The sequence below is a fragment of the Rattus rattus genome, chromosome 2, assembly GCF_011064425.1.
Source record: "Rattus rattus isolate New Zealand chromosome 2, Rrattus_CSIRO_v1, whole genome shotgun sequence".
NCBI classification, from domain to species: Eukaryota; Metazoa; Chordata; class Mammalia; order Rodentia; family Muridae; genus Rattus; species Rattus rattus.
The window spans coordinates 155,540,598-155,555,168 of record NC_046155.1 but is presented as its reverse complement, the minus strand read 5'-3'; the positions used below and the strand labels follow the sequence as shown (position 1 = coordinate 155,555,168).

General features: G+C 46.6%; 1 protein-coding gene across 1 annotated transcript; it reads left to right on the top strand.

The window, feature by feature from the left end:
- The first annotated feature begins 4,757 nt into the window (after window positions 1–4,757).
- Klk5 (kallikrein related peptidase 5) lies at window positions 4,758–13,330 on the top strand. The gene is made up of 5 exons (XM_032896058.1): window positions 4,758–4,830; window positions 7,365–7,629; window positions 9,247–9,503; window positions 9,708–9,841; window positions 13,178–13,330. The coding sequence occupies exons 1-5, from the start codon at window positions 4,758–4,760 to the stop codon at window positions 13,328–13,330; spliced, it is 882 nt and encodes a 293-aa protein (XP_032751949.1).
- Window positions 13,331–14,571: the final 1,241 nt, after the last annotated feature.

Genomic DNA, 14,571 nt, shown 5'->3' with positions numbered 1-14,571 from the left:
AACAAAATCAGAAACAAAAGAGGGACACAGCAGCAGACACCAAAAAAAAAAAAATCTACAGAATCATTTTTATGATTAAAAACCTGTGTTCCACAAAATTAGAAAATCTTAAAGAATAATTTTCTTGATAGAACCACTTACCAAAGTTAAATCAAGGCCAGATAAGCAATTTAAATAGACCTATAACCCCTAAGGAAATAGAAACAGTCATTAAAAGTCTCAACCAACCAAAACAGCTGAGGGCCAGACAGTTTTAGTGCAGAACTTTACCATATGTTGAAAGAAGAGCTAATGCCAATACTCTTCAAATTATTCCACAACATAAGAACAGAAGAAACATTGCAAAATTCATTTTATGAGGCCACAGAAACCCTGAAACCTGAACTACACCAAGATACAACAAAAAGAGAATTACATACCAATTACTCTTATAAACAGATGCAAAAAAACTCAATAAATATTTGCAAACTAAATCTATGAACACATCAAAATGATTATCCACCATGACCAAGTAGGTTTCATCCCAGAGATGCAGAGTTGAGTCAACATAAAAAAGTCAGTCAATATAATCCATCATATAAACAAACTGAAAGAAAAATATGATAATCTCATTAGATACCAAAGACAGCCTTTGATAAAATCCAACACCCTTCATGATAAAAGTATTGAAGAGATTAGAGATACAAAGAACACACCAAACATAATGAAGACAATTTACAGCAAGCCTATAGGCAACATCGAATTAAATGGAGAGGAACCCAAAGCAATTCCACTAAAATCAGTGACAAGACAAGGCTGCCCATTCTATCTATAGATACTCCATATCTATTCAGTGTAGTACTTGAAGTTCTAGTTAGAGCAATAAGACAACTGAAAGAGATCAAGAAGATACAAATTAGAAAGAAGTCAAGTTACCGTTATTTGTAGAGGATATAATAACGCACATGAGAGACCCCAATAATTTTATCAGGGAACTTGTACAGCTAATGAACACCATCAGCAAAGTGACTGAATTCAAGATTAACTAAAAAAAAAAAATCAGTAGCCCACATACATACAAACAATAAATTGACTGAAGAAGAAATTAAGGAAACAACATCTTTCACAATAACCACAAATAATTTAAAATATCTTGGGGTAACTCTAACCAAGCAAGTGAAAGACCTTTATGACAAGAATTTCAAGTTTTTGAAGAAAGAAATTGAAAAAGAAATCAGAAGTTGGGAAGATCTCGAATGTTCATGGATCAGACACAGAGACCCAGAGCCATTAGGCAGAGAGAGAGAGAGCTTAGGTTGGAGGTCTCAATCAAGTCTCCCCACTTGCAGATTAGAGTTTGGAGGGGAACCCCAGGGAAGAAAAGGAGGAGGAATTGTGGGAACCAGAGGAGTCAAGGATACCTGGAGAGTACCACAAATTGAATTAACTAAGCAGGGCTTATGGGGGAATCACAGAGAAGGAATCGGTCTGCGTTAGGTCCTCTGCATTTATGTGATAATTGTTGAATCCGTGCTTTGTGGGGACCCCTGACAGTGGGAGTGGGGGTGTCTCTGACTCCTTTGCCTGTTTTGGAGGAGACCCTTTTCTCCTACTAAGTTGCTTCGCTTACCCTTGATTTGAGGGTTTGCACCTGGTCTTACTCGATCTCGTTGAGCTCTGTTTGGTTGATATCCCTTGGAAGCCTGGTATTTTCTGGGGGAAACAGATGGGAATGAGGAGTGGATGTGGGGGAGAGAGGAGGTGGGAGGGAACTGGAAGAAGTAGAGGGAGGTAAAGCTGTGGTTGAGATGAACTACATGAAAGAAGAATAAATTTTTAAAACTTTTTAAAGAACAAACAAGGCATTGGGACGGGGTGTGGGGATCTGGGAGAAGCTGGGGAGGGAGTAAATGTGATTGTGACCGAAATACATTGTACGCATGAATGAACTTCTCAAAAAATAAGTTTAAAAATATTTTTTAAAGATCTGGCTAGGACGGGTTGGGGGATTTAGCTCAGTGGTAGAGCGCTTGCCTAGGGGGCGCAAGGCCCTGGGTTCGGTCCCCAGCTCAAAAAAAAAGAACCAAAAAAAAAAAAAAAAAAAAAAAAAAAGATCTGCTAGGTGCTAGAAAGATGGTTCAGCAATTGAGAGCACTGGCTGCTCTTACAGAGGACCTAGGTCCAATTCCCAGCACACACATGCAGTTTACAACTGTCTGTAACTTCATTTCCTGGGGATTCCATACCCTTAGATAGGCGTACATGCAGACAAAACACCAATGCACATAAAATAAAAAATAAACCAATCTTTTTTTTTTTAAAAGATCTCTCTAAAGGGCAGGGGAGATGGCTTCTCAGTTAAGACCACTGAAGACCTGAATTTGGTTCCTGGCACCCGCATCTTGTCTCACAACTGCCTGTAATTCCAGTGCTAGGGAATGGGGCATCTTCTGGCTTCTATGGGTGACTACATGCTGCTTATACATATAAGCTAGCAAAAGACTCATACACATTTAAAAAAAATAGATATCACTAATTAAAACAATTGAGGCATAATGTAGCTCAGTTGGCATTCATGAAGTCCTAGTTTTAATCCAAAACACTGCATCAAACAGGTTGTGGGGTACATGCAACCCCAACACTCAGGAGCTGGGGGCAGGAAGGTCTGCAGTTCAAGGCATCTTCAGCTGCGTAGTGCATTCAAGACTTGCTTCATAAATAAAGTAAAAAAAAAAGTTGGCTTTTATCTAAATGTGATGGTTCACACATATAATCCTAGCCAAGAACTAGAGGTCAGCCTGGCCTACAGCGTGAGGTTTTATCTCAAGGAACAAAAACAGGAGCTGAGGAGACCACTCAGCAGGTCAAAGCACTTGACGTTGAGCCTAATGACCTCGCCTCGGTCTCTGAGACCCACGTAGTGGACAGAGAGGCCCAGACTCCTACAGGTTGTCCTCTTCCACTTGAGTATCACACACACACACACACACACACACACACACACACACACACACACACACCAAATAAAACACAGAAAAATGATACATAAAGTAATAAATAACTATAATACAATACAATTTTTAAAAGTCAAACGTTTAACAACTGTAAGCTAAACTTAAAAGACCACATAAGTGAGAAAAAAACAGAGAAATTGGTGGCTGGTTTTTGTAGCCATTTAATCATCGCATGAAACCTCAAGGTGGGTTTTGCGGTTTAGTTTTTTTTCCTCCTATGCAGTAGAGCCCACCCCAGGTTCTAACACCTCTATTGGAATCTGTGCATGGTAATGACTGTCATTTCAAGCGGAGAAAGTTTGTGTTTGGCACGAAGCTCACGGATCTTCCTGTGGGGATAAGACCTGGAGAATTGGTGTGGGCATGTTGACAGAAAGAGAAGCCAGGACACAGAAGAGGGCAGGAAAGGCTGCCAGGTGGTAAAGATCAGACAGGGAGGGGTGCTGCTCTGCTCCCCATTCAATGCCCTATTTCCCAAAGCGCTAGGAGCCACCCAACTCTGGTCCTGGCCCTTGGCCTCTTTTCCATTAACAGGGTGCCCCACCCCATTGCCCCATTGTGTCATCCATGTCTGGCTGTGCCAGCTGGACCAGGGCACCTAGTGGGGGCAGCCTGCTTCCCTTCCTCTGGCTGACCCTTGGCCTGGGACCTAGTATCAGGGGTGGAAGTTGATGATGGGGTTTCATCTACAAACATCTTTGTCTCTCCTGCTCAAATGACAGGGAGGGGCATAGGGAGACAGTAAAAGACAGAGAACCAATATTCAGAGACTAGACATGAATGGGATGAAAATCAGAGAGACAGAGAGACAAGACAGATGGGGAGACAGAGAGGCGAAGACAGGGGGAAACACAGAAAGACACACAGAGAAAAAAAAGAGAGAGAGATAAGGAGAAAAAGAGGGACAGAACAGAGACCAAGAAGATCAGTGATAGAGAGACAGATGCCTAGGAGGCAAAGAAACACACAAAAGCAGACAGACAGAAACAGGGACAGAGTGATGGAGAAAGACACACTGACAGAGTCATTGGGTGCCAAGGGGACAGACAGCTAGACCACAGGTAGAAGAATTTTAAAAACAGAGTGGGAGGGATGAGACAGGAGACACAGAGTTGTAATGAGTGAGTGGATGTGGAACATTAGCTATCAGGGAGAGTGCCTGGGAGCTGGTGAGATGCCAGGCTGAGGAGGGCCCGGCCTGCGCTGAGGACCCCTCCCCATCCTTGGGGCCAGGCAGGGAGGGAGTGGCACTCAGCACTGGGTGGGGGGTGGAGGGGAGGGGAGGCAGGAAGAGTGAGTGCTGGGGCCCAGACCGACAGGAACCTCACTGCCTGGGAATGTGCCCCAGGGACCAGTGGGTGGTTATATCACCAGGTGCCAGCGCAGAGGAGGAGGTGGTGGCTAAAAGGCTCAGGCCAGCTTGAGAAGTCTGCAGCTATTTTGGGAGCCAGACCCCACCACCCACTGCCCAGGGAACAGGGGCAAAGTGTCAGGTGAGGCCTGGGGAAGGGTCTCAGCAGGTAAGGAAAGAGCGGGAAGCTGATCCGGCTCTGTCTTATCTTGGTTGGATTCACCCCGCCTCTCTTGCTGTCCACATGGACAGGGACTATAAGATGCTGGCAGTCCTTCCCCTCCACTGCCGGTCCCTGGGTGCTCATGGTGAGGCAGGGACGGTGATGAAAGTGGAACACGACTTCCAGAACCACCTAGGCCTCTTCAGAACCACCTAGCCTCGTCCTCTATTTCTTACCAGGTTCAGCGGTCATGGCGAGGGCAGGACACCCCTGGAAATGGGCAATGGCTACCCTGATCGCAACCCTGGTTCTGGGGGTCTCAGGTAACCAGGGTCCCCTAAGTGTGTGGGGAGGACTGCCTCTGTGGACCACAGGGTGTGTCTCCAGGACCAGGTGAATGTGTGTTTGTGCCTCTGTGGTTACACAATTAAATGTGGGCCCCGTGGCTGTGTACGTATTGCGGAGAAGGAAAGGGCTTTTATGTAATTTGTTTATTATTATTTTTGAGACAGAGTCTCACTGTGCAGCCCAGGCTGGTCTAGAACTCATTATTTAGACCAAGTTGGCCTTGAACTTGCAGCCAATCCTTTTATATTTGCCTCCTGAGAGGTAGAATTGCAGTTGTGCGCCATCATATGTTCTTGCTGTTATTGGTTTGTTTGTTTGTTTTTTAATTTATTTTACTTATGTATTTGTAAAGATATTTTGCACTGTGCATGTCAGTGCCCAAGGAGGCCGGAATAGGCTTCAGTTGGAAGCTGTAGTTGCAGCTCGCTGTGAGCCGTCAGGTGGACACTCGGAATCATACCCAGGTCCACTGCAGGAGCAGCCAGTGCTCTTAATCGCTGAGCCATCTCTGCAGACCCCTTAGTTTTAGTTCTTAAGACATAATCTCACTTTTAGCCCAGGCTAGTCTAGAACCTGTCCTATAGCCCAGGCTCTCCTGGTACTCACTGTGCAACCCTGGCTGGGTTTGAATTCTAGGCAATCCTCCTGCTTCAGTTCCCTAAGTTCCAGGATTACAAATGTGAGTGATTCTGCTTGCCTTGCATGTGTCCTTGTCCCCTATGGAGTGACTGCATGGCAGACGGTATGGATCCTCTGAGGCTTTGTGGGTAGTCAGATGTCCATGCACCTCAGTTCACTTTGGTGCTGCAACATTGTGGGTGCACATTCCAGCTTGGCGTAGACGTCGCTGGGCATTTGGCTCCGTGTGTCTCCTCTGCACCCCAGTGTCTATGTCTGGGATGCAGTGCAGCTCTGCTCATCCCCGTGAGAATGCATGACCCTCGTGTTTGCAGACAGCCCCTTCTGAGTGCAGGGCTGTGTCCGTGACTGTATTTGTGATCCTGTGACAGTTAGGGCTTTACATTCAGGGGGTTGTGTGTTTTTGGAGGGCTTCAAACACAGCTGGATGTGCTCTCATGCCCCTGTAACTGGGGTTCCTGACTCTGCCTCTAGAAACTGATTGAGAAGTGACTGACCGTAGCTACTGAGATGGTTTTCTTGCACTGTGCCATGCTGGAAAGTGAAATACGGATGTCCTTTCAGTGTGACACGTCAGCATGGCTGTGTGCAGAAGTGTCTGTGGTCTCCCCATCCACACACACCACCACTCAGGTGGCCAGGTGGACGAGCTCCAGAGAGACCACCTGTCACTCGGGAGCAGCTGCCTTTGGACACAGTGTGTGGGTTTGTTTGTTTTTTGTTTTTTTTGTTTTGTTTTTTTTTTTTTTTTTTTTTGGTTTTTTTTTGTTTTTGTTTTTGTTTTTGTTTTTTTGTTTTTTTTTTTTTGGAATGTGCCTGTGAGTGCAGACAGCACTGAGGCGACCCTTCTCTGGGCCATTAGCAGGAACACGACCAATGATAGCCCGTGAGGGTGAGGGGTGGGGAACAGAATGCATACAAGTCTATGTGAGAATCCAGAAAGTGAGACTTGCTGGGCCCTTCCAGAGTCCCTGTTTCCTGTCCCCCACCCCAGCTCCACCCAAGGGCTCCCACTCTACCCACTGCTCTCACCAAGTCCCTAGGCCAGGCTTCAGCCCCAGAGCGTACCCCTCTTCGCTAGGCTCCATCCATTTGCTATAAGTGGTTCCAAAGCTTAGCTCCATCTCCCTTTCCAGAGTCAGGGTTTTTGTGGGACTTATCACCCCAAGTGACCCTGCCTCAGTTCTCCCTAGACTAATTCCAAGTCCCCAGCCTCTCGGGTCTTGCCATCCTGGTGCCCTAGTCTCCAGAATAGGTAGGGTGACCAGCTTGTACCACTGGTCTTGGCTTCTGACTCCACTTCTGGAAGTTAGGTCTCAATGCTCAAGCTTAGTCTGCCCTTAAGGGCTCCTGTGCCCCAGGGCACCCTCCTTCTCTCCAGGTATTTCCTGTTGAGTTCCTGGGATATCAGGAATCCCTGGAGCTCACGAAGTCCAAGAAGCCCACTGGAACCAAGGTTCCCTGTCCTAAATCCCAACTTGCTGGTTGAGTTGTGGTTTCAGCTTGTTCTACGAGCTCCCTCCCTGTGGTCTTGGCTCTGCCTACACTGCTCTGACCCCACCCCTACAGATCTGGCCACATCCCAGTCTTGGTTCTATTTCCATAGTCCTGACCCCATCTTTCAGTCCTGGCCTACACCCCTACAGCTCTGTTTATATCCCTAGATCTCGGGCTCAGTCAATCCTTCAGTCCAGGCCTATAATCCCTGGCTTCCCCTCCACAATCCTGGTTCCAACTCCTTATCTAAAAGCCTAGCGTGTCACGTCAGACAATTTGGGCAGTCCCAGTTTCTGACTGTAAGAGCATTCCTGCATCTAAGCCCCTTCCGACCCCTACCGCTAGATCCATTCTCCACTCACTCTATTTCCAGAGCTTGCTCTTGCTGATGATGTTGCCTCTTGTGACAACTCCTCTGGCACCAAACCCTCTGGGACCAACAGAGACCTCAACACGGATTCCAACTCAGGGGAGGACACCCGTTCAGACAGCAGCTCTCGGATTGTGAATGGGTCAGATTGCCCAAAGGACACACAGCCATGGCAAGGTGCCCTGCTTCTGGGGCCCAACAAGCTGTACTGTGGGGCCGTTCTGATCAGCCCACAGTGGCTGCTCACCGCAGCGCACTGCAGAAAGCCGTGAGTGGGCCTGGAGAAGAGGGGGTGGAAGAAAGTTAGGGATGGGGCAGGAGAGGACAGAACTGGGGAGGGTATTGGGAAGGAAGACTGGATGAGTTCATGGATAGATGGATGGAAAGATGAATGGATGGATGGAAAGATGAATGGATGGATGGAAAGATGAATGGATGGATGGAAAGATGAATGGATGGATGGATGGATGGATGAATGAATGGGTGGATGGGTGGGCAGGTGGTGGATGGATGAATGGGTGGATGGGTGAATGAATGGGTGGGTGCATGGGTGTGTGAGTGGGTGGATGGGTGGATAGATAGATAGATAGATAGATAGATAGATAGATAGATAGATAGATAGATGGATGAGTGGGAGGATTCATGAATGGATAGAAACTTAGAAGGTGGATGGAAAGATGGGTGAATGAAAGGATAGAAAGGAAGATGGGGACAAACAGCGTGGGGAAGAGGTAAACACTGGTGAGAGCTGGTCTGGGCATGGGAGATCAGGATAGGTGAAATTACAAACTTAAAGGGACAGAGACAAAGAAAGATTGCAGCAGAGATAAGAAAATGCTAGGAGAGAGACAGAGGTGATAAGGATTATACAGAGACATAGACACATGGAATGGTTTGGTATGAAGTTGGGATTAGGACCTATGAAGATGGGGTTGGGAAGGGGCTGAGCGTACGGCTTGGATTGGAGACTGGGATGGGGTTAGAGTCAGGAAAGGGATTGAACCTGCCTGGGCTTGGAGATGGGGATAGTTGAATGCAAGTTGAGAGATACATGCACATGGATTTGGGTCAGGAAAAGAGAAGTGTTGGGGTTGGGCACACATACATTGATGGTCTAGGGTGAGATGAATTTGGGGTTGGATCTAGAATGGAGGTTAGTGGAAAGTGTGATGGGTAGAGAGAAAGACAGAGTTGACAGAGTTTGGGACCAGAAATGGATATGGGACAAATGATGTAGTTGGGCTAGTTTGTGAAGTGAGGGATGGCTAAACACTTTTGGGTTGATTTGTTGTTTTGCCATTATTTTGCTGTTTTTAAGAAAAGGGCTCACGTAGGCCAGGATGGCCTCAAACTAGCTATGCAGCTAGAGATGATCTTGAACTCCCAGTCTTCCTGCCTTTGTCTCCTAAAATCTGAGATTATAAGCCTGTGCTCCCATGCACTGATGGAATGGTTGCATTGGGTGTGGAGGATGGTTTGATTATAGACAAGACACAGTTAGACTTGAGGTTGAAAATGAATGCTCAGGCTGACAGTTACTGGAGGGTATGCACTTACGTTGCAGTTGGTGTGAAAGATGAGAGACAGATAGGCTGGGAGCTGGGAGGGGCTGGAGGTGCATACGGGATAGAACCTGATAAAGTTAGGTGTAGAGTTAGGGTTGAGGATGGTGTAGAACTGGGTTTAAAATGGGGGAAGTTGGGGTTGAGGCCAGGGTTGAGTTGTGGATGAGGATGGGAAGGAGTGAGGTTGGGGATGACATAAAGTTGAGTTGAAGATGAGTGGAATTGTGGTTGAGGATGGGTTAGAGCGGGTAGCGATTGAGACTGCCTTGGACAGGGGGATAGAGTTCTGGGCGGGGATTGATCGTTGCCATATTCCTCAGAGTGTTCAGAATCCGTCTGGGCCACCACTCCATGTCACCTGTCTACGAGTCTGGGCAGCAGATGTTCCAGGGAATCAAATCCATCCCCCACCCAGGTTACTCCCACCCTGGCCACTCCAATGACCTCATGCTCATCAAAATGAACAGAAGAATTCGTGCCTCTCACTCAGTGAAGCCCGTGGAAATTGCTTCTGACTGTCCCAAAGAGGGGACCAGGTGCATGGTATCTGGATGGGGGACAACAAGCAGCAGCCACAGTAAGTATCGTGGTTCCTCCTAATCCCTGCTCTTCCAAGCAGAATCTCCCCACATAGCACAGGCTACCCCGAACTAACCCAGACTACAACTGTGTATTCTGTCACCGCCTGACTAGAGCTTGGGCAGCAAGCTTGCTCCACCATGCCCAACTTTGTTCTCTCTCTCTCTTGCCCTCTGTCCCTTATGATTCTCTTGCTTAACAGATAAATTTCCCAAAGTCCTTCAATGCCTGGATATTACTGTGCTCAGCGAGGAGAGGTGTAAAAACTCCTACCCGGGACAGATAGACAAGACCATGTTCTGTGCTGGCGATGAAGCAGGCAGGGACTCCTGCCAGGTAAGGACTGGATGCAACTCCATTTATCCAGAAAATTACATTTATTTTACTTATGTGTGTGCACATATGTCATAGTGTGTGCGTGCAGGTCAGAGGACAACACATAGGAGTCAGTTCTCTTCTTCCACTATGTGGGTTCCAGGGATTGAACTGAGGCCATCAGGGTCCTTTTACCATCAAGTCCCTTTACCTCAGCAGCCTCCTCAGCAGTGCATCAAGGGCCACCCTGGTTACCTATACTTTATTAAGCACCGAGATTCTTATTTTCACAGAGCTCCTGTCCCAGGACACTGTTCTATATGATGCTCACACAGATTGAGCCTCCACATTTTGCTTTCAGTTTTCGTTAGTAAGTTTTTAAAAAAGAGAAAGAAGTGGGGCGTGGCTTGTCATCTCAGATATGTGGGAGGCTGAGTTAGGAAGAATGAAACCAAAGGCCAGCCTAGGTTACAGAGTAAGTCGAAGGTTGGCCTGGGTAATGTACTGAGACCCTATCTCAAACTAAAAGGTAAAGATGAGGCTGGGGGTGTGGCTCAGTGGTAGAGCCCCTGCCTAGAATCCCCCAGTGAGGGGCTGGGGGCGTGGCTCAGTGGTAGAGTCCCTGCCTAGAATCCTCCAGTGAGGGGCTGGGGGCGTGGCTTAGTGGTAGAGTCCCTGCCTAGAATCCCCCAGTGAGGGGCTGGGGGCGTGGCTCAGTGGTAGAGCCCCTGCCTAGAATCCCCCAGTGAGGGGCTGGGGGCGTGGCTTAGTGGTAGAGTATTTTCATGACATGCTGCAAGGCTTGAGTTTTATCTCCTGCCCCACAAAAGAGTAATTAACTAACTACGGATATAAAACTAATGTTACTATTATATGTTATTTAATTGAACATCTGTGGCCTCTCTATGTTCTCAGGTGAGATGTTTTAGAATTGATTTAATGTGTAACAGTTATAAATATACAGCCTCCACCCTGCTTCTGTGATGCCTTTTACCCTGAGAATCCATCTCAGTTTGCTAGACATACAGCAGCTTCGGTCTCACAGTTCAGGTCCGGAAGGAGGAGTCAAGGCTGCTCCCTGTGGCTAGAGAATGCACTGCACAAAGGTGCTACATCTCAGGGGTCCCTTTACACAATGGCCATCGTAGTTCTATTTATGTGGCGTCTTCAAACATGTAATGTCTCATTGCAACTGAATTCATCAGGTGAGTTTTCTAATAAGTGCTAATAAAATGCCATGAGGAAAGAAAAGAGAAAACTTGTTTTAAATATTTTTTTTAAAAAAGAGCATATAGGATAGGCTTCATTGTTGGAAGTACTGAAGAAGCAGACATTAATCACAAAATCCTATAATCGGGGGGCTGGAGAGATACCTCAGCTCTTAAGAGGCTGGCTATTCTTCCAGAGATCTCATTATGTTCCTAGGACCCACATCTGTAACTCCAGCTCCAGGGGATCCGACAGCTCCTTCTGACCTCCTCTGGTACCTTCATTCCCATGTATATAGTCACACACACACACACACACACACACACAAAATTCGACATGGGTTCTATGGGTTTTGTGGGTTGCTACCCCTTTGAGGTTGAACGACCCTTTCACAGGGTTTGCCTAAGACCATCCTGAATATCAGATATTTACATCACCATTGATAACAGTAGCAAAATTACAGTTCCAAAGTAGCAACAAAAATAATTTTGAGGATGGGAGTCACCACAACATGAAGAACTGAATTAAGGGTCAAAGAACTAAGAAGATCGAGAACTACTGATTTAATGTAATAAAAATAAATCTTTTAAAAATGTACAGTACAATTTTTAAAAAACCTATGTTCAAGAAGCTTTACACCTAGGGCTCTTTCAGAAAATTATAAGGAGTCACCAGAAAATAAAACACTAGGACTCGTCTTCATTGTGGTCACGAGGAGGGCTTCCTTATGCGTACATAGGCAGGGACTGTAAACCACCCTGGCTAAGGAAACAGAACAGTCCTATACAAAGGTCCTAAGACGGCAAAAGGGATGTTTGACTGGCTCAAAGAGTGGAAAGGAATCCATATTTCTTGGGCACAGGAGTTGTGTTGAAGAAAGCAGTATATGAGCTGAGGCACTGGTTTCCTGGTGGATCCCTGAGGCTTGCTGGCCAGCCGACCTAGCTGAATCTGTACGCTCCAGGCCAAGGAAAGACTGTTTCAAAAACCGAGATTGATAGTGCCTGAGGAATGGTGTCTGAGATTGTCTACTGACCCCCACATGTACATGCACACAGGTGTGCACACACGCATACATACATGCATGCATAAAGAACAACAATAGTGAGCACCTGCAAGAAAGACACTAATAAAAGCACTGTGGTGGCTGAGTAAGGACTGGCTCTGTTCCACATTACTTACAGGCATTCACTCACTAACACAGCCAGCAGCTGTTGTGAGCCTTAGTTGACAGGCTCAGAGGAAGTTAACTGATGGACTCTCAAAATTCAGTGCAAAGATTCAAAGAAAAATCACTGAGAAAGCACTTGAGCCTGGTACCATAGGACTATCATCCCAGTTATTCTGAAGAGTGAAGCAGGAGGATTGCAAATCCCAGTCCAGCCTGGGCTACATAGCAAGATCATGATTCAAAAACAAACAGGGAGGAGAACAGACAAGATGGGAAGGGGAGAAGAAGGGGGAAGGCAGAGGGGGAGAAGAAAAGGAGAGAAGAAGGAAGGGAAGCAGAGGTGGATGGATGGATGGATGGATGGATGGATGGATGGATGGGCAAACTGACAGTCAGATGGACAGATGGATTGACAGATGAATGGATGGATAGATAGAGGGGAGAGAAAAGGAGACAGGTTAGACATCTTGTGAGGAGAAAAAAGATAAGGAAGCTAGCAGAGACAGGGCTGGAAGGGGTGTGGTGTTAGCTAGAGTCTGGCTAGCCGGGGGCTGGAGAGATGGCTCAGCGGTTAAGAGCACTGACTGCTCTTCCAGAGGTCCTGAGTTCAAATCCCAGCAACCACATGGTGGCTCACAACCATCTGTAATGGGATCCGATGCCCTCTTCTGGTGTGTCTGAAGAGAGTTACAGTGTACTTGTATATAATAAATAAATCTTTAAAAAAAATAAGTAGAGTCTGGCTAGCGGGCTTTCTACAAGCTGAACCTGAAGTAAAATACTGACAACATCCTCCCTCTCTCTCTCCACTTTGCTCTGTTTTACCTACATTCAATCCTGTTGGCCCTTTCACCCTTGTCTGCACCTGCTTCCTGTGTCCTTTCTGCATTGACTCATGGTACTGAATGTCTTGTTCCTCCCCATTCGACCTCACCCCCACCCCTGCCTCCTTCTGTGCCCCCACTCTTCCCTAACAGGGTGATTCTGGAGGACCCGTGATCTGCAATGGCAAGCTACAGGGCCTTGTGTCCTGGGGTGATTTCCCCTGTGCTCAGCCCAACAGACCAGGTGTCTACACCAACCTGTGTGAGTTCGTTCCTTGGATTAAGGACACCATTCACTCCAACTAATGAGCCATACCAGGAACCATGGAGCCAGTGCCACCCAACTGCAATGAGGAGCACCGTCCCTCTTTGAGAATGCTGAAGCTAATGTCAGTCTCTCCAGACCTTGCTCTACCTCTCCTGGCACCAAGATCACCATCCCCCAAGGTGGACTGGCCCTGTTTCTGTAGCCAGACCCTAGGAACACTTCCTGAAATGACTAGATTGGGTTCAAACCCATCACTAGCAATGGACCCATCCACAAACCCCGAGTTGAGCCTTTTCCTCAGCCGTGAACCAGATTTAGACCCTGAAATAAAAAAACAAAAAAACATGGGAAGAACCCCTTTGCTATTTCTCCTTCTGTGCCATGCAGTTGTGGACAAGTAGGGATCTTAGTTATTTTTCTATCATTTAACAAGACAACAACACCATGACCAAAGTAACTTATAGAAGAAAGCATTTCTATGGGCTTACGGTTCAAAGGGTCAGAGAACCATGACCATTATGGGGAGGAGCATGGTGGCAGTCAGGCAGTCATGGTGCTGGAGTAGTAGCTCAGAGCTTAAATACTGAAACAGATCCACAAGAGAGAGAGAACATTAACTCAGTATGGCACCAGCATTTGAAACCTCAAAGCCCACTCCCAGAGACACACCTTACCCAACAAAGTCATACTCCCTAATGCTCTCCAAACATTTCTACCAACTGAGAACCAAGCATTCAAAAACATGAATCTACGGAGACCAATCTCAGTCAAACACCACAGTGGCTGCTCCTTGCCCCCAGGGGGTCTTTAGATGACTTTACGTTTTCTTCACAAACAGTAACTATCTTACTATTAAGATGCCGTGGTAGACTTTGATTGTGTTAATTAGGTGAGTCAACGGATCTTTTGATTGCTAGACTTTAATACTTTGCAGTCAGCCTCCAGAGGAGGAAGTGACCAAATAAGGGAATAGACCTTGATGGCTAGCTTTAGGACTGTCATCTAACAGTTTAGCAAGGCAGTGGGAAATGGGTGGGGGGTAGGCAAAGCCTGCCAGAACCTTGCTAGCCACACTCAAGCTGTCCCAACCCAGAGGTAAGAGGACTTAAACCTCTATAACTCCAAACCTAAAACAACCTTTTTTCCCTTTAAGTTGTTTATCTCTGGTGTTTGTTTCTTTTTTAAATATATATTATTTTACGTGTATGGGTAGTTTGCCTGCATGAATGTTTATACACCGCCTGTGTCCAGGGCCTGTGGAGGCCAGAAAAGGCATCAG

What these genes read in the sequence shown, in the direction of transcription:
- Klk5 (XM_032896058.1), top strand. Translation starts at nt 4,758, where the DNA reads ATGGCGAGGGCAGGACACCCCTGGAAATGGGCAATGGCTACCCTGATC. An exon ending in CCTGGTTCTGGGGGTCTCAG is followed by an intron (nt 4,831 to 7,364) that starts GTAACCAGGGTC and finishes CTCTATTTCCAG; the next exon opens with AGCTTGCTCTTGCTGATGAT. An exon ending in GCAGCGCACTGCAGAAAGCC is followed by an intron (nt 7,630 to 9,246) that starts GTGAGTGGGCCT and finishes CATATTCCTCAG; the next exon opens with AGTGTTCAGAATCCGTCTGG.